General features: G+C 44.2%; 2 protein-coding genes across 2 annotated transcripts in view; both read right to left on the reverse strand.

Moving 5' to 3' along the window:
• LOC147859469 (actin-like) overlaps window positions 1-7,518 on the reverse strand; it is a 32,186-nt gene extending 24,668 nt beyond the window's left edge. The window contains exon 1 of the mRNA XM_087326221.1: window positions 7,501-7,518. The gene's annotated coding sequence lies outside the window, so the exon portion shown is untranslated. The remainder of the gene's footprint in view (window positions 1-7,500) is intronic.
• Window positions 943-4,896, reverse strand: LOC147859473 (small ribosomal subunit protein uS13z/uS13y/uS13x). The gene is made up of 4 exons (XM_087326402.1): window positions 4,750-4,896; window positions 2,175-2,335; window positions 1,781-1,969; window positions 943-1,250 (listed from the first exon to the last, which is right to left on the reverse strand). Exons 1-4 carry the CDS (start codon window positions 4,750-4,752, stop codon window positions 1,145-1,147), a joined length of 459 nt encoding a protein of 152 aa, XP_087182528.1. The 5' UTR covers window positions 4,753-4,896; the 3' UTR covers window positions 943-1,144.
• Window positions 7,519-27,321: the final 19,803 nt, after the last annotated feature.

Genomic DNA, 27,321 nt, shown 5'->3' on the forward strand with positions numbered 1-27,321 from the left:
ACATTAAAAATGGGGAAGAAAATAAAAAAGAAAACACAAGAATGTTTGAATAACATTCGCATTTGTTTTCCAAAGTAGGGAAAGGAAAACGAATGGTATGCTAGATGCTCTAGAGTTTGATTCCAATGTGGAGACACCCTATGGATTGTAGTCAATGGCATGGGAGAGCTTTGATCTCCATCTTTGATGGGACACCAAACTCAAACATGACATTGTTTGGCAAGTGGTTTGGTTCTAACACATTTAAGAGGAGGATCAAGTAGCCTACCCCAAGCAATTGGTTGGTAATGCAAGTCACATTTGACTCAACAAAGACTTGACAAATGCACTTTCGAGATGATCTAGTCATACAGCATGCAACAACATAGAACTCGAAGCATTTATGATTAACAAGCATTCGCTTCCAATGTGTTGAGACTAGTCATTGGATTGACAAAGTTCCAATACCAACATGATCAAAATCAAATGCAGCTGAAGCTCCTCATGATAATAAATACTTTGCAACACCCACCACTCCCCCATCAATTAATAATACCCAGTCACAAAGGGTTTGTTTTTCTTGGGAGGCTTGTGAAGTCTATCTACCCAAACCACAAAAGACTAGAAAAGCTGCATGAAACTCCACCTAGTTTGTTTACAATTTGATTACAAGCAAAATTCCATAGCTTTTTTCGTGATGATGCTTACACAATGTTGCTAATTTGACGCAGCAATTCATTCCTTGATGCCACTTACACATAATATTTCTTAGAACTCAAATGATGAGACAATTCCCCACTACTAGGCACATTTCTGAACAAGTGTGTATGTATCATTCGACATAATATCATCAGCCACAGATCATGACTATTTAACCACATGCATTCACCTATACAATACTTTCCACATCAAGCAGAAAAACTTAACTGCATTTATCACAATACTTATTAGCAAAAAAACAGCGCAAAAAGATGTTCTCAATAACAAGAAAGTATGACAAAAATGCCGCAATAACCACAGAAAATTGCTGTTTATAACACCCTCGTTCGAACTCAGAAGGTAATGGACCAGGCTACCGACCAGATTTTCAAATAAGATAACAAGTACATGGGATTTAAGGTCAATACTGGATAAATTTGTGGCATAAAAGACACCAGATGGAAAATTATCTCTTTTTGGATACACCAACAGTTCTCCCTCGTCTACCCGTAGTCTTCGTGTGCTGTCCACGAACACGCAGGCCCCAATAGTGACGCAGACCCCGATGATTCCTGTACCAAAAAAGGTTATGACCATTAAATAATGCTGTACTTAATCCTCACAAGACTTGTATACTGTAGTATAGTTCCTGAGAGGATATAGTGAACCTATAAAAATAAGTTTACAAACACATGTATAAGCATACAGGAGGTATAGGTCCTAAAACTAGATGGTAAGAATACCACAGATAATCTCTTTCAGTCCAAAGCTAAGGAGTTTTTACAGATCAAATGTAGATGAAACAATTTGCATATGATGTTTTACTATCTACCTTAGAAAAGGGAAGAACACAGAATATAACTACCCAAAAGCAATGTAACATTGAACCCTGATAGAGTTGATATCTGTATGCATTAATTAGTTTTGACAAATTCAACTAGAGACATTTACAGTAGGTAGGCTGAGTTTCCAAGAAAATTGTATATAAATATATGTAAGCTTATGATTCATATATGTAAACAATCTATGTAAGTAAATAATCAATGTGAGTCTGCAGCATATAGTTATGTCATACATGTAATATGGACTAGCCAATTCTCACCTGATCTTCTTGAGCCTCTCAAGATCATCTCTGAGCTTCATGTCCAAAGCATTCGACACAACTTGTGAGTACCTCCCATCTTTGTAATCCTTCTTTCTATTCAGAAACCAGTCTGGTATCTTGAATTGACGAGGATTGGCAACAATGAACATAAGATTTTCCAGCTCCTGAGCTGAAAGCTCACCTGCCCTGAAACCAAACAAGCAAATGTTGAGATCAATCTATAGATAGAGAACCTACTAATCAGAGATAGCACCCAATAAACAAATAAGCAAGCATCGAACCAATCCAGAAAGAGAGAGAGAGAGAGACACACAATCAAGCACAGGCAATCTTTGTAATCCTTCTTTCTGTAAAAAAAATAACTTGAGAGAAAAATCAGCATAAATCTAACCTCTTGTTCATGTCAACATCAGCCTTCTTGCAGATTAGATTAGCAAACCTGCGACCAATACCCTTGATGGAAGTTAAAGCAAACATGATCTTCTGTTTGCCATCGACGTTGGTGTTAAGGACACGCAAAATATGCTGAAAATCCTCATTTGCCACAAGAGACTGGTATTCAAAAACAAAAAATACCTCAGAACTAAACCACCTCAGCATTCAATCTACAATGACAAAAATTAAAACGCGATGTACATATATATGATGAAGATATAGCATACAAGAATACAAAAGACAGAACTACTATACTGCTGCACCATGTCATAAACTTATAAAACTACTCCATTATAGATAAGTATGAAATCATTACCGCAATCAACAGATAAGTATGAAATCATTACCAAAGAGCTAACACAATAAGTACAACTAATTTCTCAAAAATAATCAAAAACCTCAATGTTACTCAGCTATGAATCTACTGGATTAAATATATGGGAATACCGCATCACTGGCACAGAACCTGATTATTCGGATAAAAGAAAAATTGTGGCAACTAGTCTTAGCAGACCAAAGAGCTAAAGAGAGGAGTCAACTTATCATCCTTTGTCAGCTGTGTATCTGTCTACAACCATATGGTATGAACCTACTGAATTCTAGAGGAAACACATTATATATGATCATTTCCACTAGACTTTTCATGTTTCCATAGAAGAAATAAAGCTCCTCAAGCTTACAGATATCACTACAAATAAATTGGAATGAAAAAGAAGCATGCGACCATTTGTAACAAATTGCCAGCATTCATAAAACAAACCAAGACGAAGCACATGCAAGAAAAAACAATGACTCAAAATATATCTACCACAAGATTTCGAATAAGTTCGAGCTCAATGCAACTGGGTTTACAATGATTTCGAGCATTTTCTGTGAATATGGATCATGGTGATATAAAATTCTCAAAATTCAGGTAAATAAAATATTTCATAGGTAGAATATAACAAAAACGAGACAGTTAATTAGAAAAAGAGACTGGAGAAAATACAGAATAATTTTCACTAGACTTTCCACCTTTCATCAAACTAATGACGGATGTAAGATACAAAAGAGTCATAAGAATAAAATTCTCTCAACCGGTTGGGTTGTTGACATTAGAAAATGCTTCACAAGATGGAAAGTGGATGATCTTTTAGAGCTTTCAGGCAATGCTATGCATTATGTAATGATTGAAGAAAGGTTGGTGGAATTATCAAGGATGAGATGGGAAGATACTACAAGGACAAAGCTAGAATATTACAATGCAAATATCAACCCTGAATGTTGGTCTCAATATAAGGCAAGAATGCCTATTGATCGTATCCAACCTTATCTCACTACCAATATTAGTAATTCTCGTAGAGCCCTCACACTACTTCGCCCTCGATCTCACAAGTTAAGTATTGAAGTTGCATCATGGTATTAAAATATACCAAATTTGAGGGCATGTAAAGTATGCAATGAAGGCATGGTAGAGGATGAATGTCACTTGCTCTTCCCGTGCTCGGCATATAGTGCACTTTGCTCAAAATATGGTGATATATTAAGAGGGAGTGATAACTTAAGTGTTATACTAAAGACACCACCTAGAAGGCTGAGCTCATATGTGTGTTGTCGTAATCACGCATAGAGACCCTGTGCTTCAAGGTATGAATACCCCTTTTTAGGAAAGAGACACATATCAAGAACACATGTATTCTCCGGTCCCATAGGTCAAAACTGGACTCTTTATGGACAATAAAAATTATAATTCTAATTCTAATATATACAGCCTACGTCGCCTTTCTAACATCATATATGTTACAGAAAAGATATAGTGATATAATAACATCTCGAATTTTCTCTTATAAAAAAAACCCATCTGTATGTAGGTGTAGCTCAGTGAATCAAATACAATCTAGATGAAAGCTGGAGTAATTTCAACAATATTTCTGATAAAGTAAATCCTTTATTAAGTGAAAACAAGGTCATTTCCACTATATTTCATGCCTTTCTGAGTATCTCAAATGTTGAGTAATACCCACTGACTTCCAATATTTTCACCAAAAATATATATATTCATATATATAATAATGAATCTACTGAAGCGGTAATCAGAGATCGGACAAAAAATCGGTTGCATCTTCAAGATGGGATTATTTTTACTAAATTTCCCAGAATTTTGATAGAACAAACCGTCTAGGAGAGCGTTAGGACATCAAAGAGGCAAAGAGAGAGTTGGAACTAAATTTTCGCACATTTTTATCAAGAGACATTGCTGTAAGCCTATTCATCAACTACATTCTAGATGGATGGAATATACGGTCATACTTGTATCAAAATTTTCTCTTTTCTGATAGAAGTCACAAATCCTGTACCAGAGTCAGGCTTTCTCAAGGATGATTACCTTGAACAAAAGTCGTGACAACAGAAAGAATCAAAATTTGCCAGTGAAAGGCGAGCGAGATACTATCGATAAAGAAGAAGAGATGAGAGTAAACAGAGCGTCATCTGGAAGAAAACCTAGAGAGAGAGAGAGAGAGAGAGAGAGAGAGAGAGACGAAGGATCTTACCATGTTTGCTCTCCTGCGTCCAGGAATCAAAAACTCCGAGAAGAAGAGCTCAGCGACTGCACCAGAGGAAGAAGAGAACCGGATGATCGAGCGATTGTGAAGATAAAAACCCTAAATCGCGAAATCGGTTTCACACGAGGACGGACAAACAGGCGTTCTGGCTTTGTTTGCCCTTATAAAGAAGAAGACAATGGACAAGCACAAACACACATGTATGTATGTATGTATGTATGTATGTATGTAATAGTGTATGTTATGTACGTATGTATGCTTATGCATGTATGTATGTGTATGTATGTATGTACTCTTTGCAATGAAAAAAAACGACTACCACTTCGCCTCTTTTAAGATGATTCGGTCCCATTTGCGGCAACTCTGCTTCGCTTCTTGGTCTTGTTAATGTTTTCCCTCGTCGCCTAGAAGCATCTGGTCCACGTTTTGGAACTTGCCAAATACGGAAAATTTTATCATGACAAATTGTGAAATTGTGCTTCTAAGCAACCCCTATAATTTTGTGCTATAACATGACCACTTGAGCTCTATGTTCCTCTCTCATGATAAATATTGGGGATTGGCTCCCCATTGATCAAAATATAAAGAATATATGACCCATGTTGCTTCATCATACAATTAAACAAAAGAACATGATTTCTATATGCGACACACATATGATGACATTAAAGCATGTTTTTCAACAAATATTTCGAGGTTGCACTAGTTTGCGTAAACTCCTAACAACATTAGGAATGCTCTATGCCCATAGATTTGACCAAAGAAACAAAATCATGGATAATCCAAACAAAGAAATAGGAAACACAAGTAGTTTTCTTTTTCTTTTTGGTCCTCCTCACCTACAAGGCTAGCTAGAGAGCATCCATAGGAATAGATTTTGCGACAATAACTTTCATCCATGGTGCATAGATTATTTTACTTCCATAGAAACCAATCCTTTCATGACGTCCAACATTATAGCATGGATTGTGATTTCATTGGATCCAATCATTCTCAAATCAAAAAGTGGTGTTTTATCATAATATTGCATGTAAATCTCTACTTTGTGATAACCTAATGTGTCAACTAAATGCAAAGGTTACAATCAATATCAATGCACTCATTGCACAACTAATTAGAGGAAAGCAACTTGTGCTAGCTGTAATTAAACATTAATTTTACAATGGATAAAATAATACATGAAGAATTCACCATGACCAAGTACAATGTTGTCTCTCAATAATATATCAAACGAAAATATTGATTTGCTTAAACACTTTAGAATAAACACAATGAGTAACATGGTTGATATTTTAAGGGCACATCCTACTTCCCAACTTTATAACAAGATTCATTGAAACTCTAGTCAAGTTACATTAGCAGCAAGTGAATGATAAATAATGGCATTCATTCTCATCTTATTCAAGAGACCATAATATATCAAGACATATTATTAAGGAAAAGCACAATGCACCACATTGTGATATGGTTGTTGAACTAAGATATCATGCTTTGAGAATTCCAAAACATGTGAATTTCTCTTTAGTACAATATATACTACATAATGAAGCCAATAGCCAAACCTACGCATTTGACGCTCCACCATGCAATGGAGTCGAAAGGCAAACCTATGCATGTAGCATTGGTGTTGTGTGATTGCTACTACAACCATTCCAATTATCATCCTCCCTCGTACATACATACTTTCAGTTGAAAGGCAAACCTATGCATGTAGCATTGGTGCGTGATTGCTACTACAACCATTCCAATTATCATCCTCCCTCGTACATACATACTTTCTTCCCTCAGTTACGCAAAAGAAGCTTTAGTAATTGTAAACCAATTAAAAGAGCTATTCTAATGTACAAGAAATGGAGACTCAAAAGAACTATTCTAATGTACACTACCATTTGAAATCAATGAACAATATATTTCCCTCGACTAACTAGAAGTATCTTCAGCTATAACCAATCGAAAGGCATTGTGCTAGGGTCGAAGCTCTAGGGACTGATCATAATATACACAATCAAGTGAGGTCAAGAACCAAATGAGTGCACATGATTCATTGTTATTGCCACCCACATTTTCTTGTCTTGGCCAAGGAAACGTGTTTCAGCAACTTGACCCAACAAACAGCACAAATCGAAGCACGAGAGAAGGCTCTCCGCAGCTACCCGCCAAATCGAAGCTAGAGAGAAGAAGAAAGGAGGGCCATGGGGCCCATCACCTGTTGGACATATGTGGCTACGAAACATGGTGGTCTTGATTACCTTTAGGATCCAGAGCCCACGAGATCCTCTCGGGACCTTCGGATGGTGAGAGCGACGTGGGATAGGGACCGGGCCCCGACAGACCAACGGTTGTCCGGACAATTCGTGGCCAACTGTTTGTGTGAATTGGTCCAAGTGAGAAACCTGGTAGGGAAATGGACACCACTAACATGACCATGACCATGGTATTGCTGATGCCCACCACCAACACTGTCCCTAGGAAACTTGTCTGAGAAAGATCTTCTCCATCTTCTTCTACTATTGGAAGCTTCTTCTACAAGCCTTCTTTGATCATCATCATCAACATCTTCTTCTTCTTCTTCTTCAACTTCTTCATTGATTTCAGATCTAAACCCTAACCTTTCTCTGGTACCATTGTCAATCAACCTATTCTGTGCAAGTAAAATACCAGTGATGGAACTCTTGTCTTCTTCTTCTCCTTCTTCATTTGTCATTGCTTCATCCGCTTCATTTTGTTCTTCTCTTTCTGTTCTTTCTTCTTCTTCTTGTTCCTCTTTAGGTATTTTTTCTGCACTTGTTCGGCAGAGAGGGCAAGTTGTGTGGGAGAAAAACCACATGTTGATGCAGTCTGTGTGGAAGATATGCTTGCAAACAGGAAGGAATCTGCATTGCTCACCTTCTTCGAACTCTGATAAACAAACGGCACATTCAGCCATCGACATAGCTGGCATGCCTTTCTTCATCTTCATCTTGTCGTTCAGCTTCTCGGTATTGTAAATGAATACAGGCAAAGAATCCACCACAGACTTATCAAGACCACGAGACAGAGGAGCAGAAGAAGAAGGTGGATGCAAAGGAGCGAGATCAAAGGAGCTCCAAATTGAGCTATGTCTTCCTCTGGCAGCAATCCATTTGGAGTAGATGTGGAAGACGAGGACGAAGGCGATGATGAAGAAGAGAATGACGAGAGCAGATATGATGATCTTGGCATTACCATAGTAATGCTGTATGGGATCGTTGGTAGAGGTAGGGCCGACGCTGCTCTGCAGGAACAGGTCAGTGTCAGAGGACGCCATAGCTGGCCTCTCTCGAGCTATCTATCCAGACAGAGCTCAGATTACTCTCTCTCTCTCTCTCTCTCTCTCTCTCTCTATCTCTACCTTCGGTGTATGTCCGGACAGAGAAGCGTCCTTCATTGGGTGCCAAAAGTGTGAAGTGTTTTTCTTTTGTTGCCCGGCCATTTGCATTTCCCGGTGGGTTTTTTAAACACCCTGACACTTCGCTTCTGGGGGCGGTTTACATTTCCTGGCCGATTTTTTTGAACCCTGCCACGTTGTTTCGATCTCTTTGACGGATTGCATTTCCTGGCGGCCTTTCAAAACCTTGCCTTGTTTTAATTGGGGCATCGTGTATATGAGATTAGGGCACATTAGATGGAAGGATCAACCTTGTCCATCTCACATGGACCCTTGACTTTTTCTTCTTCTTCTTTCCAAAAAAAGGACCCTTGACTTTTAAGTATAAACATGACAAACTTGCATCTTTGGACAGAGACGCTCTTCTATGAGTTTTGGTGCCCATATGGATGTAGCTCAATTGGTAAGGTTGCCCATTGGAGACTAGGAGGTCATCGGTTCAACCCATACATTCCATAGTGGCATCTAGTAAATTAAGAGGACATAATTGAAGTAATTCAAAGGTGAGAAATTTGGGTATTGAACCTACGGCCACTTAGCAACTTGTTTGATGGTCTCGTACCTAAGGCCACCTGTATAACAACTTGTTTGATGGGTCTCGAACCCAAAACTAATAGTAAATTAAGAGCATATGTATGTTAAGGTAATTATGATAAATTCTTATGAGTCTTGAACCCAAGGCTAGTAGTAAATTAAGAGGATATGTATGGTAAGGTGATTACGATAAAGAGAGAGGGAGAGAGAATAATAATGATAACTACTCTATTTGGAGGTCAAATATGACCTATGGGACCCAAAATATTACATTTCACACAATACATACGAAAGTGAGTAGTGACTCTCGATGTTCGAGCCTCGATTGGCGTCTATTAGAAACATGTACTAAAGTAAGCATTAGATAAGGATAGATCTAGGTAGATAGAAAGAAAGGAGAAAGAGAAAGAAGGGTGCCGATCCACCCGACCACCCTCGAGCGAAGGGATCGAGACGGACTCGAGCCTCGATTGGCGTCCCATACCATCGTCGTGGCGTCGAGTTGTACCTGGTGCTGGCGCGCTCGCTACAAGAGTTGACCCACCACAAGACAGAGTCTCGACGTAGTCAACAAGATGATGAAATGAGGGTAGCTAGGCCTCTATTTATAGTGATACCCAAGGCCCCCAGCCATGTTCACACTTGGCCTAATGGGTTGTCTCAATCCCGAGGATTTAAAAGTAATCCTCCCCTTCTTTACACTCTCGTTTAAGCCTCACACTTATCCACGTGTATAGAATACTAAGGTAAATTCTTACCACGTGATATTATATGGTCATGCCCGTAACATACTCCCCCTCTTTAAAACATTGCACTCTTGCAATGGAAAGTTAGGGAAGTTAGTTTTGAGAGTATTATCGTGTTCCCATGTGACATCTTTTATCGATTTATCCATCCATTTTATTTTAAATTCTCAGATTTCTTTAGTACGTAATTTTTTTGTTTTAACATCGAGAATTCTTTCTAGTACATGTGGTTTAGAAGATAAATCTTCAGAAGTAACCAGAGTTTCAATTGTAACTGTATTGTCGCCAGAACCTAGAAGTTCTTTTAGATGACTCACATGAAAGACTGGATGAATTCCAACACCATCGGGAAGAGCGAGACGATAGGCTGATGACCCAATGCGTTTGAGGACTTTAAATGGTCCACAAAACCGTGGGGCTAACTTAGCGCACTTACCCATAGACAATGTCTTAGAATTGTGAGGTACACGTAAAAATACCTTCTGTCCAGGGTTGAATACACAAGGTTGCCTATGATGATCGGCATAAAAACGCGCTCTATCTTGAGTTGTTTTATATTATCTGGTGCAATATGCAACATATCTTGCATATCCCGAAGAAAGTTTTGCGTACTTCGCAACTCATCATGATGTATATTAACATCAATCGGGGCTCGTGGCTGAAAAACCATACATCAACATAAAAGGACTATATCCCGTCGATGTATGCTTGGAGTTGTTATAAGCAAACTCCAAAATTTGGAGATAACGTTCCCATTTTGTTGGTTTTGGACGAACGTATGCTCGAAGCATGTCCTCAATAATTTGATTTACTCGTTCTGTTTGTCCATCGGATTGAGGATGATCCGTGGAGCTCATGCTCAACGTAGTTTCTAACTTCTTGAAGACTTGCGTCCAGAAGTCACTAGTAAACTTTGGATCTCGATCACTCACAATATCCATCAACAACCCATAAAAACGAAATAACTCGTCAACGAATTGGTAAGCCAATTCAGGAGCTGTTATCGTGGTTTTAGTAGCAATAAATCTGGCCATTTTAGTTAGTCGATCAACCACAACCCAGATGGCATCATGGCCTTTTTGGGTGCGTGGAAGGCTAACAATAAAATCCATGGATATACTTTCCCACTTATTATTGGGAATGTCCAAGGGATGTAAAAGTCATGCGGCTTTAAGTCGCTCGACTTTGTTAACCTGACATTGGTGACATTTAGTCACATAGCTATGTATGTTAGGACGCATCTTAGGCCAATAAAATTGAGTGGAGATGAGAACGAGTGTACGATGTATTCTAGGGTGCCCTGTAGAGGGTGCATCATGGCATTAAAAAAGAATCCTCTTTTTGACCTCGGGTAAATTTGGAACACAAACCTTCCCATTACGGTAGAGCAGACCGTTAGCAATGTGGAAGTATTCCTTCGAGGATGTGGTGGTGTCTGTTCCAGACTCAACTCTTGCCCAATGTGGAAGTATTCCTTCGAGGATGTGGTGGTACAAAGATTCATTACATGGACGTCTACTTCCTCTATATAAGTGTCAATAGAAATTCCTAATGAATGAATCGCCCCGTTGATGTATTGTACTCTTCCATCAGCCAAGTGCATCGTGTAGGTGTGATCACTTACGGTGGGTTGGATTCCCCATATCTGAACCAAACGATCATTCACAAAGTTGTGTGAGCTTTCGGAATCAAACAAAAATTGTATGGGAGATCCATTGATATACCCGTTTGCACGTAGTAAATCATTGGGACCCAATACATAGTGAGGGAAAGAACATTGACAATTACTAAAATGATGTGTATAGAGCTGAAGGACATTAGGAATCTGACCTTTATGGTCTGCAACTTTAGCTTTGTTGTCGTGCTCTTTTTGTTGGAGCTTTCGACATTGTTCTTTTGTATGACCCTTCTTTTTGCAAAATACGCAAAAAGGATGTTGTCGCTTACAATCGCGATCCATGAATTCGTTGGGTGTCTTGCATTTCCCAGCAAATTGCGACTACTTAGTCTCAGGCGCTTCGTTGGGTTTATTGTGGTCCTTCTTCGAAGTGCGTTGATAGCGAAGAACTATTTCAACGACCTCTTCGAAGGATTTTGGATCCTTATCGCGCACTATCTAGTGATAGTCCGAATTGGGGATGCCATTGATAAAACAAGCTATTAACCAATTGTCCCCTTCTAGACCCGATTTTTGGATTTGGGTTCTAGCATGGTGGACATAGTCTTCTAGCAAGGAAAATTTCCGACTAGAGAGGTTCATTAAAGCTTGTGCTGCCTCGGTTCGAGAGGGAGGTTGCAAAAATTGGGCCTTGAAAACTGTGACAAAATCTGTCCAAGTATCGGTCAATTTCCCCAAAGTACGGAGCCCACGCCACCAGGCGGCGGTGTCGTGAAGTTTCGCGCACGTGTGTTGCTTGGGCGGGACCACGGGGGTCTTGGACTAGGGAGTACTCAAGGGATAGAGAAGACCTGAGGTTTGCTTTACGACAATACTACTTCTCGACCCCTTCCCGAGCAAGGTCTTGTTGCTCTTTGTTTTGTGAGGCCGGTGGCTCTCGTTGATCACGACTCATCGACCTTCCGAGATCACCGCATGAGCCAAGTGACCAAACGGGTACAAGCAAGATGAGCACGCAACATGAACGTACAAGGGGACGATAACACAAACACGAATGTCCATACATCTTTATGAGGAGGGGAGGTGCATGGGCACGCCCGAATGCTCCCTCGTCACAAGACGTTGAACGTACGAGGAAGACACAAAACACATGCACAAATGCTCGTACGCCTTTATGAGGATGAGAGGTGCATGGGCAAGCCCGACTCCCTCGTCACGAGACGACCGAACGTACAAGGAAGACACAAACACACGCACAAAATGTTCGTATGCCTTTATGAGGAGGAGAAGTGCATGGGCAAGCCCGAAACGGTCCCTCGTCACGAGACAACCGAACATACAAGGAAGACACAAACACACGCACAAAATGCTCGTACGTCTTTATGAGGAGGAGAGGTGCATGGGCACGCCCGAAACGCTCCCTCGTCACAAGACGGCCGAACGTACAAGGAAGACACAAACACACACACACAATGCTCGTACGCCTTTATGAGGAGGAGAGGTGCATGGGCACGCCCGAATGGTCCCCTCGTCACAAGACGACCGAACGTACAAGGAAGACACAAACAGACACACAAATGCTCGTACGCCTTTATGAGGAGGAGAGGTGCATGGGCAAGCCCAAACGGTCCCCTCGTCACAAGACGACCAAACGTACAAGGAAGACACAAACACACGCACAAAATGCTTGTACGCCTTTATGAGGAGGAGAGGTGCATGGGCAAGCCCGAACGGTCCCCTCGTCACAAGACGGCCAAACGTACAAGGAAGACATGAATAAAGAAAGAAGGAGAGAAAGAAACACGAATGATATCGACCAAAGAGATAAATACGTGTTCGATTCCAACGCAAGAGGACCCTTTATAAAATAGGGTTTTGTTTACAATGGCAACTTATAGCTAACCACAAGCTCAATCAAAACATAAATATTAAATGCCCTTAGAGACAAAAACAAATCTGAACACGGCGAAGATGAACACACGAGCACCACCAAAATGCCAATCCCAATGAACCATGTCCACCCGAAACGGCGAGCACATGGGCTCGCAACGACGAACGGGGCGGAGCAACGTCGAACCAACGAAGCTTGGGCTCACGAGCACTTCGAGTGCTAACGCGAAGAAGACGAGCACGTGGCGATGGGGGGATAAAGGGGTATGAGATGAAGAGAAGTGGTGAATAAGGAGATGAAGAGCTTCGAAGGAAAATTGGCGATAGTCTCCTCCTCCCAAAATGTCCTCCCGAATGAGCCCCCCTTGACCTCCTTTTATAGAAAAAAAAGAAAAGGGGGTCGCCAAATTTGTCTTCAGTGAAAAAGGAATAAAATTCCTTAAATCACACTACACTATAAGTCCAAATTCAAACCGTGCACCTCTAGCTAGTAATCAATGTGACTATCCACTAGCCCACTAACTCTCACTTATATAACATATAATTCTATCTCTATAAATTCATAGCCTGTCTCCCCTCTACCTTTTATTTCTCCTCTCTCTTACTTTTTGCACGAGCTTCGATACCTCCTTTTCACCCTTTCTTTTCCTTTTTATTTTACATATGCACAATCAATCGCTTTTGTGTGCACACACATTGCACATGCACATTTTTGACCCCCCCCTTTCGTCGGTTTTTCCCACTCTCGAGCACGCCACATCACGACAGCGGCCTTACCCCCTAATTCTCGGCCGACATATGCAGTCTTCGTACTATCTGGCGTGGGATAGAGCTCAAAATGAGACTCCCATCGGCCCAGCCACGTGCATATTGCTTCTTCGTTCTTTCCTTTTTGTCTCCCGTAAATGGCTTAACAACAAACGATGGTTCACCCTGTTGCTCATCAGGTCTATTAGTCTCACGTTGTAGACTAATGACACGTGCCTTGAGAGCACTTTGAGATTGCCGAAGTTCGGTCATCTGTTGAGCGGTGAAACTAAGGTATTGGGTTATTTGCGAAAAATACATCTCAATGGACATTTGTCCAAGAGGATTCCCTTGAGTTCCTTCCGCTTGAGCGGATGACATCAGGTCGTTATTTTGAGCCATTAAATGATTATTTCTGGAAAAGAAATAGGATAAGGTTAGAGAGATAGTCATAACATCATCTCGTGATGTAAACCTATCATGGGCGAGCATTAATCGATATTATTATCTCACGTCAATACCCCTCTAGACGTATGAGATGAGGTTCAAGATGAGGTTACTATGGTAACACAAAGGTGTTTTAAAAACCATGGGGGTGACAAATAAATGTCTTTCCCTGATCTGTATATCGATTTTTTCATGGTGACTCCCCGAGGCTCAACCATGTATGTTCGCGTCATGAATAGTTTATACACGAAAAAAATGTTAACAATAAACTATGTTTCGGTGCCCACATATGTGGTTTCGGCTCTTTAAGTCCTATTACGAGGACCCCGAAGTGCACTTAGACCTCACGAAAAAAATGTTAACAATAAACTATGTTTCAGTGCCCACATATGTGGTTTCGGCTCTTTAAGTCCTATTACGAGGACCCCGAAGTGCACTTAGACCTCACGAAAAAAATGTTAATAATAAACTATGTTTCGGTGCCCACATATGTGGTTTCGGCTCTTTAAGTCCTATTACGAGGACCCCGAAGTGCACTTAGACCTCACGAAAAAAATGTTAACAATAAACTATGTTTCGGTGCCCACACATGTGGTTTCGACTCTTTAAGTCCTATTACGAGGACCCTGAAGTACACTTAGACCTAAAGTCTAAACATGTGTTATAGTCATATGTATCAACGATGTTGTATGGTCTTGGTCATATTTGAACTCGAGACCTCGAGAACAAATGCATTAAACATTTGAGCCAACCAAGTAAGTTGCTCTTCTTGAATGTTTAATGTTTCATGCGTATAAGAGATATGCGAGGCATTTGCCCATATATGTTTTTTTAAAAGAAACATATATGTCAAGAGTCCTTATTTCGCCCTCATTTACTACAACTATGTTAGTAGGTTACCTAACCTCAAGGCTCGTAATTACGATGGCATACACCAAAGTGCAACCTAATGGTCAAGTCAAATGAGCCCTCTTTTCGTAGTAGGCCCACGTGGCCCATCACATGGTCACGTCATTACGAATACCTCTCGTAAGAATGATCTCATGGTGGCATCGTATCCATGGAATGAGGGAGGGATGTTGGATACGTGTGTCATAGGAGCGACCTGACATGAAGTGGGTCAAGCCCTACGTACTCAACATCATTATGGCTATTGGCGTTTCTTTACATAACGAAATATCGAAGTCACCAATGGGGATTTCAACAATAAAAAATTGTTGAAAAAAGGGACGATGACAACACGATTCTCACAAAAATGTGAGGACAGCCACCAAGAACCTTTCCCCGAAAAGGAAAACATTCGATTTAAAATCACGTAATAACTTATATACATATATGTATAATATCACATATATACGATTAACTACATATACACGTGACCACATATGCCTATATTAAAGAAATTGTTATATTTAATAGCCAAGAATGACGTAATCGAGATACGTAATCGAGGCATATACCTCTACGCACGCGAGACATCCAAAAATAAGGGTTCAACGTAATACGCAATTGAGGTATGGACCTCTTACGCATACGATACCAAACGCATATCATTTACAACAAAATCGAGGTGTTGACCTCATACGCAAACGTAACATATGTTCGTGAACATAATACGTAATTGAGGTATTAACCTCGTACGCATACGACACTCATCACATATTATTTATATGTCAAACGAGGTATTGACCTCGTGCACATATGTAAGCGTTTTAGATAACCAATTAAATACCACTACAACATCATTTAATTAATGGAAATAATCTACATATTAACCATACACATGATTAGATGGGAGAAGAAAAAAAAGACAAAAAATAACAAGAAAGATTACCGAAGTTCCTTGTTGATCCTTGTTTGCATCAAGGCCAATCGCACAACGATCGATCGCCATCCATCGAGAAGATAAGACCAACAAAAGAAACATTAGTACATAGGCTCTGATACCAACTATTAGAAACATGTACTAAAGTAAGCATTAGATAAGGATAGATCTAGGTAGATAGAAAGAAAGGAGAGAGAGAAAGAAGGGTGTCGATCCACCCGACCACCCCCGAGCGAAGGGATCGAGATGGACTCGAGCCTCGATTGGCGTCCCATACCACCGTCGTGGCATCGAGTTGTACCTGGTGCTGGCGCACTCGCTACAAGAGTTGACCCACCACAAGACAGAGTCTCGACGTAGTCAACAAGATGATGAAATGAGGGTAGCTAGGCCTCTATTTATAGCGATACCCAAGGCCCCCAACCATGTTCACACTTGGCCTAATGGGTTGTCCCAATCCTGAGGATTTAAAAGTAATCCTCCCCTTCTTTACACTCTCGTTTAAGCCTCACACTTATCCACGTGTATAGAATACTACGGTAAATTCTTACCACGTGATATTATATGGTCATGCCCGTAACACATAACCTTCAACCTCTCATGTGAATAGAAAAACACTCACCTCTAACGCCAATAATAAAATGTACAAAACATCTCAACGCATATTCGAGTGTGTTGTCAATCATTGAGATATTGTCTTTAGTCACCTTCTTTCTCGTTGTTGTGGTGTATGATCTTTGTAAGCATTGAGGGGTTAGGTTCAACCTTGATTTCATAAATAATTGTAGGATATACTATATGCAATGCCATGGGTTAAGTAGGCTATGTAGGTGTAGGTGTGTTCACTTTTGAGATAGTGGGAAAATTACACCAAAGACAATAATATTAGCAGAGTTGAGGGAAATTACAATCAGAATAAATATTAACATTTGATACAAGAGGAAACACGTGTAGGTAAATTTATGAGTTAGTATTGATCTAGTGATGAGTGAAGGGAATATATGAGGTATCGTTAAGTTGACGGTGGACTTTAACAAACATGTGTCAAGGACCGAAATGAACAACAATATTGTATCTAGGAGAACAACAAAATTGACAAGAAGAACCAAGGTTGCACATGGTCATGAAGATAGACATGGAACTACAATGGTTTCAAGACATTCAAGTTGTCCTTAAGAATTGCAATCCTAGTCATACTCTCCACATAGTCATGATGCATGCTTTTCATTGACCATCCAACATATTCATTACCAAAAATCCTATGATATAACTTAAAATGTCGCGATAATGTTACACATAGTTATATGCATGCTTGTCATTTACCATCATGCATAATTATCACCCAATATGCTACGATAACTTAAAATCTCACAATAATTTGAATATATACAATCCTAGATGTGAAATGACACGATATTATCATACGTAATATGATAACATAATATGTGAAATGACATGATATTTTCATACGTAATATGATAACATAATATGTGAAATGACACGATATTATCATACATAATATGATAACATAATGGTTAAGGCATCAATTCAAGTCCCCAAAAGCTTACAACTTTTATAAGTTGGTGACACGATTCCCCTTTTCTAATGACAAGCTCCAAGAGTTATGAGGTGCGAATGACAAAATTTTGCAATAAGAAACAAGGGATAAGCAAGATTCTATTTGTGTTATTAGGTGCAATCATGAATACACGAGTCCAAAACATTTTCAACTTTGAACTTCGGTCAACCAACAAGTTGAACAAAGGGTGAGGATAGAACGAATTGGATTGGAGCTAAAAGCATAGGGTTCCAATGACGAGGAATGGAACATTGAGTGGACATCCATGCATGAAGTGCCATCTAAACATCATATTACTTTATTGGTCTAGATAGGTACCATGAATGATCCAAAACGTTAATAATCTAACTTGTTGCATTGTGTTGTGGTATTTTTGTTACATACCCAACATGAAACTTTGGTTTCTCTATAAAGGAGTCAAAGTAATGATAACCCACAAATGACTCATGTACGACCTAAGAACAACAAGAGGATAAGTATTGTGGTGAATTGGGAATAATTGTAGTGAATTGTCAACATAGAGCGAGAGAGAGAGACCTTGATAAGCAAGAGCCAATGATAATATTATTTCCAGTTCTCTTATTAGTTCCAATGATCCTAATAGACTTAATAGGTTGAGTCACAACAATAGGATTTAAGTTTTGAGTTGATTAGAAATACTTTGGCCCTTGGGGTATTATCATCCTTACAAGAGAGAAATAACTACCATTCTTTGATCATCAACCAATGTTTTTGGTTCAAGGGAACCATGTTGACATGAGAAGCGAAAACCTTGAGAGCTAAATGCTTGTTCTTTGTTACAATGGAGACTCTAATTGAAACGGTTTTGGGTGCTTGCACAAGCCTCAAAGGTAGTATTGCCATGACCAAAGCATATGTCACATTCAAGGCAAATAGTATCATAACATCAATTGAAGCTCGAATAAAAATTTATCACATCACAAACATGAACTAATCATATTTGTAAATGATTTACGGCTTCATCAAATGTTGGTGTTAACGGAAATATTGTCATGTTATTTAGTTTTAGCAACTCTATGAGGTTTAATATTCCTAGCATAAAATATTGATCATAGGCCAAATATATATAAGAAACATGGGGACATCGTAATTGTGCAACTTAAATTATCTATTTAATTGTGATACCTTATATGTTTATTATCTAGCAATTCTCTATTTAATAGAAACACCTTGTATGTTTATCATCTAGTAATTATTTGCTTAATTGAGACAACTCGTATGGTTTTATATATTGATTGCATATTTAATTAAGATAAACTTTTTTTATTGAGTGTGTGTTAATTGTAGTTTACTTAAAAAGTCTTAGGTGTATTTTTATTACGTTGATTGGAAGTGCAACACTCAAAGTGGGGGGTCTAAAATACATCATTGTCTTCTTGATTGCAATAAATAATCATCCCATCAAGGTGACCTTATAACAATCCTGTCTTTAAGAAGTTCTTTCACTCGTTTGAGTTTTGAGATGTTGTCCATGGGACAAAAAGGTAAATTAGTTAAATGTAATACGCCGGTAGGTAAGGCTAGTAGGTGAAGAAGGTAGAGTTTAGGAAAACGCCGAGTTTCGAGCCTCACAGTCAGCCGACGGCTCGACTTTGTATGAAGAAAATGTATATAAACCGAGGTCTGCGTACCTCAGCAGAGAGAGAGATATATCTAGGGTATAAGCGAGGTCGTTTTCATAGTTACAAGAGCTCTGTAAGGTCACCGGCTGGGAGCTGTGTTTTGTAATCATCGATAATTATTTGTCGTAATACATATCTATTAGCTCTTATTGTTTTCATCTGTGTTCCTTCGTTCCTGTGATCTCAACTACGTATACGCCCTTGGGTTATATTTCGGGTATGCTCTCCGTTCTCTTCCCCTAACGACGCCTCCGTGTACAAGCCTTCACATTACACTTCCCTGATACCGATAGCCTGTAGGCATATCGAAGGTTTTCCAAAGGAACGGATAACACAATTTGGCACGCTCGGTTACAGTTGTGAGATCACAACGAACTACGTTGAAGGCAACCTTTAGCCGCCATTACGACCCCAATTGCACCACGCGGTCTCGGCCACCTTCCCGACGCCCTGAGCCAGTCGAAGGAACTTCCGACTCGACGGTCACGGACCAATCTTTCCAAGAAATATCCGAGGCTCACCAGTTGCAATCCTCGCTACCTGATACTCGGTCACGAGTTGATTCCACACCAACCTCTCCACCAAGCCCTCCAGAGGTCACCCAACCTGACCCTAACCCTTTTCCGGTCTTACCGAAAAGTCTAGATTTCGATACCATGTCGTATCCTTACCCACGATACACCGACGGCCCCGACGCGGAGTCGCACATCCGTGCCTTCATGTCCACCTGGCAGGCCAACCACTCAACGCAGCAACTTTCGCTTGCCGAAATCGATGCCTCAAAAATCGCCGAGTTTACGTTATCCCTCGATGGACCAGCTGCACGATGGTATTCTCGCCTCGACGTAGGGGAGGTTACCACCTTCCAGGATGTTTGCACGAAGTTCCTAGAACTTTTCCATCGCGAGGTGCCCAAACGAGAACTGCTCCGACATTTCTTTTCCATGCACCAAGAACCACACGAGACGGTCGCACAGTTCACGATCTGGTTCCAGGATCTCTACAAACAAGTGGCCGACGATGTCTCGACACAACACATTCTGGACACATTCCTGTCTAGCTTACAGGAGCCTCTACGGATGACTCTTGCACTTACTAATTTTGCGAACCAAACGATCGAGCAAGTCATAGCGCGCATCCTCGCCCTCGATCAGACACAGCAAGGCACTACAAAAGCGCCCTTCCCCAGGAGGACAATCGCTTCCGCCAAGCCCTCCAATGCACAGTTTGCTCGGGATCGGGCCATCTGGCCCTCGAATGTCCTCACCGGCCACAGTGTCCGATCTGCCAGTCCCGATCTCACATTGTCGAGCAATGTGAATACAATATGCTCAACTGCACAACAACGGCCCCGGTTCGCTAGATCGAGCCCAGGGATACATACTCTCGTCAGGACAAGCGACAATCCTACCGGAACCAGGATAACGAACGACCCGATCACCAGATAGGCGGCGCCATGACGACGATTACCGTCGAGACGACGATTGTTACCAAAACGACAACCGACAGAGATCGGACGGCCGTCGTGATCGCTATCGCGATGACCAGTACCGAGCAACCGACGATTATGATCGGTATGATGATGATCGGGATGACCGATACAATCAGAGAAATTCCCGTAATGATCGGCGCAACTCTCACCGAGGATCGCACAACAACAGAAGGAATAACGACAACCGTGGTCGGGACCCCCCTCAAAATGAACCGCGCAACTTGAACGCGCCCCAGACCAACCCACCAACACACAAGGCCGGGAATCAATCACACCCCCCCACACACACATAGATCGGGCTAAAACCAGCAACTCGGCCGTTGTTACCTGCTTCAAGTGCAACCAATCTGGTCGCTACGCTACGCAATGCCCAACAACAGACCACGGAAAGGCTCCCGCCGTGAATAGTATTATGGCCGACGTGCAAAACATCACAACACGCAGTAAAGCCCATGCCACTCCATGGCAAGTACAAGATGAAGTTCGACAAGCAGCCAAAGAATGGATTGATACGACCAACAAAAACAATGTGGTGCGGATGCAAACAGAAATGCGAGACGCAACCATTGGAGCACCACAATCCTTGGCACCATCCACATCGACAGAAGATGACCAAATGTGGGAAGCCCTTACCAGTTCCAGGATCTCGTTGCCTCTGCATAAACTCTTACCACTCATGCTGCGTTTTCGGGACACCTTGGCTACACTCACGGCCAACACCCATTCTGTCGCACCACCTGTGCACTTGACCGAGCTAGGAACGGGTCCACCCCTCATGGATTCTCAACACCCAGCCATAAAAATTATGATTAAAGGATGGTGTCGCGTTGTTACGCGCGTGCGTGGAGAACAAGGCGGGACCACTGGGGTCTTGGACTGAGGAATAGGTGAGAAGAGGGAGAGAGAGAGAGAGAGAGACGCTCACACACGTATAGACAGAGAAGTGCACGAGGACGCGGCCCAACAACACACGAGACACGAGTTGAGAACACTAGCGTATGTATATAAATGCATACAGATGACTCGAACGGTTACAACCGACCAGGTCGGCGAGGTGGATGCCGACGCCTGATCACCCATGCACACATGAGAGCAAGATGGAGATCCTGCCGGAAGCACACGGGCGTTCCGCGGAGCAGGATCAGCCTCCTGAGAACCTGCGCCAAAGAAACCTATGGAGAACGACAGAGAAGAAGAGCCCCCCCAGTCCGACAGCACTTCGTTCCTTTTAGCGCGCGATACCCTCTCTCCCCCCGTCTCCCTCTCCTTTATAGCTCAAGGAGGGAGGCCGTTTCACCTGTTTACATCACATTAATTCTTTGTCCTTTCGGACAGAGATACTCCTCGATTTCCCTTATAGAATATTGCTACCTAGGATCTAACCTTTGTGCCTACCTATCTACCATACGACAAGGGACGTGCCCACATGTAAGGGTTGGTTCACACACATAACACACGGTTTGCGTTTGGGGACGGTTTTCTTCACGACATCCGCCCCCACCTAACCGCGCATCCACCGGTATGCGCCAAAATTGGGTTCCTATGGGAGAAAACCGATCCTTGCTTTTATTCCTCGTTTACCGGTTCATCCTCCGCCTCGGGCTGCTCGTCGTCGCTGTCCATGCCCCCTAGCTCCGGCTCCCGGTCGTGCCGTTTCTTGAACGCCTTGATCCTCTTCCCCGCTACCGGTATCGCCATTCTCGTACCGTTGAGCTCCGCGAGATGGTACGTCCCATTGGCGTTGGCGCCTATTACTACGTAAGGCCCGAACCACCTCCTCGCAAACTTCCGCGTGGCCCTGTGCTAATTGTCGAGACTGCTGTCGTAGACTAGCACCCAGTCGCCTTCCTCGATCTTCCTTGGTCGGAGCCTGTGTGTTTGGTCGAACCGGGCTTTGTTCCTTATCCTCGCTACTCGAAGTTTATCCGCGGCCTGTTCTATGTCCTCTGGCCTCCGCTCAAGCTGTCGAATCCGCGCCGCCAACAGTTCCTCCGGGCTCATCTCGTCCCTCCAGTCCACCGTGGCCCACGAGGAGATCGTTCGCTCTATTGGCATGATCGGCTTCTGTCCGAACATCAGCTCGGCCGGCATGAACTCGGTTATCGAACTGTGCGTAGTCCGGTCCGCCCACAAGGCATAAGGTAGCAGTTGTGGCCAGTCCTCGACTCGGCCTCCGCACGCCCGTAATAGCGCTTTGACAATTGGCTCGTGCCTGCACTCCACCTTCCCGTTCACCTCCGGATTATACGTTGTGGTGAGCGAAAGTTTGACTCCTAGCCGGTCGAACAACTCTTCGGCCTCTTCTGCGTCCAACTCACCACGATCAGCCATGATCTTCCCTACACACCCGTATCGGCATACTACGTCCTCAATCAAAAACCGGCACACGGCTGCCGTCGTCTTGTTCTACAGGGCTCGGCCTTCAACTTGGTTCGTTAGATCTTCCCGAGCTAGCACCAGATACCGCATCTGTCCTACCCCCATTGGCATCGTCACCAAATCCACCATCCACTTGAAGTGGACGGTCGGAGGGTAGGTCGGGTGAAGCTCGTCCCGATGTCGGATCATGGAGTGCACCTGACAGCTTCCGCAAGTCGTCACGAACCGATGCACGTCGCAGTATAGTCCCGGCCACCAGTACTTCCCCTTTAGCTTTTCGAACGTGGCCCACGTTCCACGGTGTCCAGCCCACGGGCTATCATGGTACGCCGCCAGCAAATCGTCCTGTTCCTCCTTCTTCGCCACCACTCGGAGCGGGATGTCGTTCCTCTTCTTCGGGTGCTTCTAGATGTATCCGTCCCGGAGAAAGAATCGGTAGGCTTTCTTCCGAATCCGGTTGGCCTCGTCCGTTGTCCATGCCGCGTCTGATGTCATTGTTTTCAGGAACCCGCCGATCTGCAGCCACTCCCCGTCGTACTTGCTCTCGTCGAAGTCGTTAAGCGTTGAAGAGCATTCCCCGTTGGTTGTCACGTAAGCCGCCTCGAAGAAGTCCACGTCGACTTCCTCGTCCTCTGAAACCATGTCGCCGTCGTTTTCGAACCTCGCCCTTGAAAGCATGTCGGCCATGGCATTGTCTTTCCCGGAAAAGTGTCGTATTTCTGGATTCAGGGACTTGATGTACGCTATCCACCTGAGCATTGCCAGGTCCGGCGTCGCGCATCCGGAAACCATGCCAAGAATTGGCTGGCAGTCCGTCTCGATAATTACCTCTGCCCCGATCAGGTAGTCTTTGTCGGCCTTTACCGCCGAAACGTTCTCCAAAGCTCGCGTTTAACCTGGGCGTATCCTCGCTTTCGCTCACTGAGGACCTTCGCGCCGAACCGGATCGGGGAACGCATGCCGTCCTCGTCCTCCTAGTTGACGACCCATCCAATCCCGGTCGGACTCGTGTCTACCGTCACGTAAATTGGAGTGCTCTTCCCGTAGACAGCCTTTCGGAGCGTCGGAGCCGCGGCAAGTGCTTCCTTCATCTTCCGGACAGACTCCGTATGCTCGTCTCTCCACTCGAATCTTCGCCCCTTTTTCAGCAACCCGTATAACGGCTCCGCGACGTGAGCGTAATGCGGGATCCAATCCGTGACCGAGCTGCAGTCGTTCTTCATCGCAGCGATGGCTTCTACCTTAGCCGGAGACGGTTTCCGGCCGTATGGCCCGCATAGGTGTCCGACGACCATGATCTCTGATTGCCCGAAGGCCGACTTTCCCCCGGAGAAGGTGAGCCTCGCTCCCTCCAGCCTCTGCAGCACCTTCTCGCAGTCGTCGATGTGCGTCGCCACGAATTTCCGGCATCCGTCCAGTCTGATCGTCTCGTCCCTTTCCTCCACCGGGCATCCCTTGATCGCGACGTCGTCCAAAAACGGCATGGTGATGTCCGGGATACAATCCCTCAGCACTTTGTTCATTGTGTTCACCATGTGAGCCACTGAGTTCGTCCCTCCTTGCGGTAGAGTACACATCCGTACTAGGCCGAGAGGAGTTCGCATTGTCGTGATGTCTCTGCTCTCTACGGCAAGCTGGAACTAATCGTACCCCGAGTAGAGATCACCGACTGAGTAAATCGACCTTCCGGCGAAGGCCTCCACGAACTCGTCTATTGTCGGTCCGATTCTTGCGTTTCGAATGGTCACCTTGTTGACCGGCTGCAGGTCTTGGATAAAGCGCAGCGTGCCGTCCTTCTTTGGCACGGTAAACCACCGATTCGAGTATGGGGCACTCGACGGTTCGAGGATTCCCATCTCGACCTTCTGCTTTAACAGCTCCATCAACTTTGGGATGTGAGCTCTGGGTACTGGAATCGGTTTGAGACTCCACGACACATGCGGTACCGTGAATATCACCATCGGTTCCACGACTGTCGAGTCTACGCACCCGATCTCCTCTGGTGAGAATGCGAAAGCCTTCCCGTGCCTTCCGAGCATTCCCCGAAAACGGTCCTCTTCCGCCAGCAGTAGGAAGCCGCCCCCACCGATTTTGAGCTCGCGCAGCGTTATGTCGATGAACGTGTGTCCTATGCAGGCCGGATTTCATAAACTCGCGACGCAACCCCCTTTATTCGCAACTCGCTGCCCTCCGGAAAGGGAGCCGTGATTGGCCTCACCTTTCGGTCCACAGTCTTCTACCTCGTGTCCACCCGGGCCGTCCAATCCGACTCGAGCCCTCTATTGAAGTCGGCGATGACTTCGTACATCCTTTCCGAACATACCGGAATCGTCCGAACCTCTTTAAGGACTCCTTCGACTACCTCTCGCAGCTCCCCCAAGGTATCGTCGAACGAGACCGCCTCCACGGCTCTGTTGATTTCCTCTCCGAGGCCGAGGATACCACATGCCCGAAGTCGACTATCGTACACCCTCCGTTGTCGGAGAACCAAAATTTCCTACTTATAGTACAGGTCTTCTCCGCTATCGTACATTTGTGGGGTTTTCCCGGAGTGTCCGGACTATCGCGGCCCCACGCCTTGATAGCCCTCTCTAAAAATCCTCTCGGCTTTCGCCCCCGAGGGTCTCACGGTTCCGCTCATGGTTCGGCATCACCGTCAGGAACTAGACCGAGTGACGCCCATCCTGGCTCTTGACCCTTGCATAGGCCGAGCCGTTGTCCAGCACCTTGGTCTCCATCAGTGCTGTCGTGATGTACGGTTATCCTAGTATAACCGGATGTGAGGACGTCTCTTGCACGAAGAAGTGCTGGTCAATCTCGACATCGCTGATCTTTACTCGTACGTTCGGGCAGGCTCCATGCAGTTCTTCGGTGGCACGCGTCGCCACCCGTATTTTCCACCCGTGCTTGGTGTTGATCGGCCATTTTCCCTTCTTATAGAAGTCCATGGACATCAAATTGATTTCTGAACCGTGGTCCACCAACGCCACCACTGGTTCATGAACATCTCCGATCTTCATGGGGGTCTCCGTAGTCGCTCTGGCCCAGTGCGGCCTCGAATAGTGGCTCTCCGCGAACTCGTCTTCCAACGCCATGTCCTCTATGTGTGTCGTTGGCACCTCCATCGGCTTCTCCGGTTCTGTCTCCGTCGACAGCCTCTTCCTCTTCACCAAGTCTACGATGGAGTCGTGGAACTCCTTCTTGGCGATCCCAAGCACTTCCCTCAGCGACCGTTCCACCTTGCTGTCGAGGATTCGTTCTTCCAGGACCTTTTGCAGGTCCGTGGATCTTTCAATTTCTGTGCCCAACCGGTACCCGCCCTTCTTGGGATTATCCTGGGCGCCGAGTACACCGGCCTCATTCCGCCTTTGCCCGAATCGAGTTTCATATCGCTGCGAGGGCCTGGCACCTCCGGTTTTCCCTACCTGTTTGTCCTCTACCAGAGCCTCGTAGTTTTGACAAGCGGCTTCGATGAAGCTCGTCTTTTCTTCCACCGGGTCACTCCACCCGGTTACCTCTCGAACCCGTTTTTCCGCACGGTCCACCTCTTCTTTCCTCAGCCGCGCGCCGTCGAGGCCTTCCAGCATCGTCGGCCAGAACCCGGCTTTGTTCATCTTCGGGGCCTCGCCACCTCCGACCCGAATACCAGCTGACGCCGAGTAGTGGACGGTCTTCGCGTGACGAGTCGCCGCCTCCTCCATCAGCCTTTTCATGCCCCCTCGCCCGACGTTCAGGTTCGGGGCCCTTCGGGTCTCGCTGGTGTGCACCCGACCATTCCACAGGTACACCACGTTGCTTCTCATCGCCTCGGCGAAGTCCCCGCAATCCTTTCAGATGTGCCCAACCGCGTCACACCACATGCACCTGTTTTCCGCCAGAGGTCGTCGGTCACGGGCCTGTTCGCCACCATCCCTCCGTGCCTTGGCGATATGGAGATCCTTTACCATCCGCGCCAGCTCCTCCAGAGCTGCTCCCCCGGACGAGCCCTTGACCATGCCGGTTGAGGCCGACACGGGCCTGTTCGCCACCATCCCTCCATGCCTAAGCGATCTGGAGATCCTTTACCATCCGCGCCAGCTCCTCTAGAGCTGCTCCCCCGGACAAGCCCTTGACCATGCCGGTTGAGGCTGACCCGGTCTCGAGCGAATCTCGGGTCTCTTCCCTTCGCGTTGGTGGTGTTGGCTCGAGCTTCTTTGCTGCGACAGAGCCCACCCCTGTCGATCCTTTGTCAACCCATTCCCGCCATTTGTCGAA

This window comes from Azolla caroliniana, unplaced genomic scaffold (genome assembly GCF_043228905.1).
Source record: "Azolla caroliniana isolate FFs.n. ecotype wild unplaced genomic scaffold, voAzoCaro1.0.p SCAF_10, whole genome shotgun sequence".
In the NCBI taxonomy this organism is placed as follows: domain Eukaryota; kingdom Viridiplantae; phylum Streptophyta; class Polypodiopsida; order Salviniales; family Salviniaceae; genus Azolla; species Azolla caroliniana.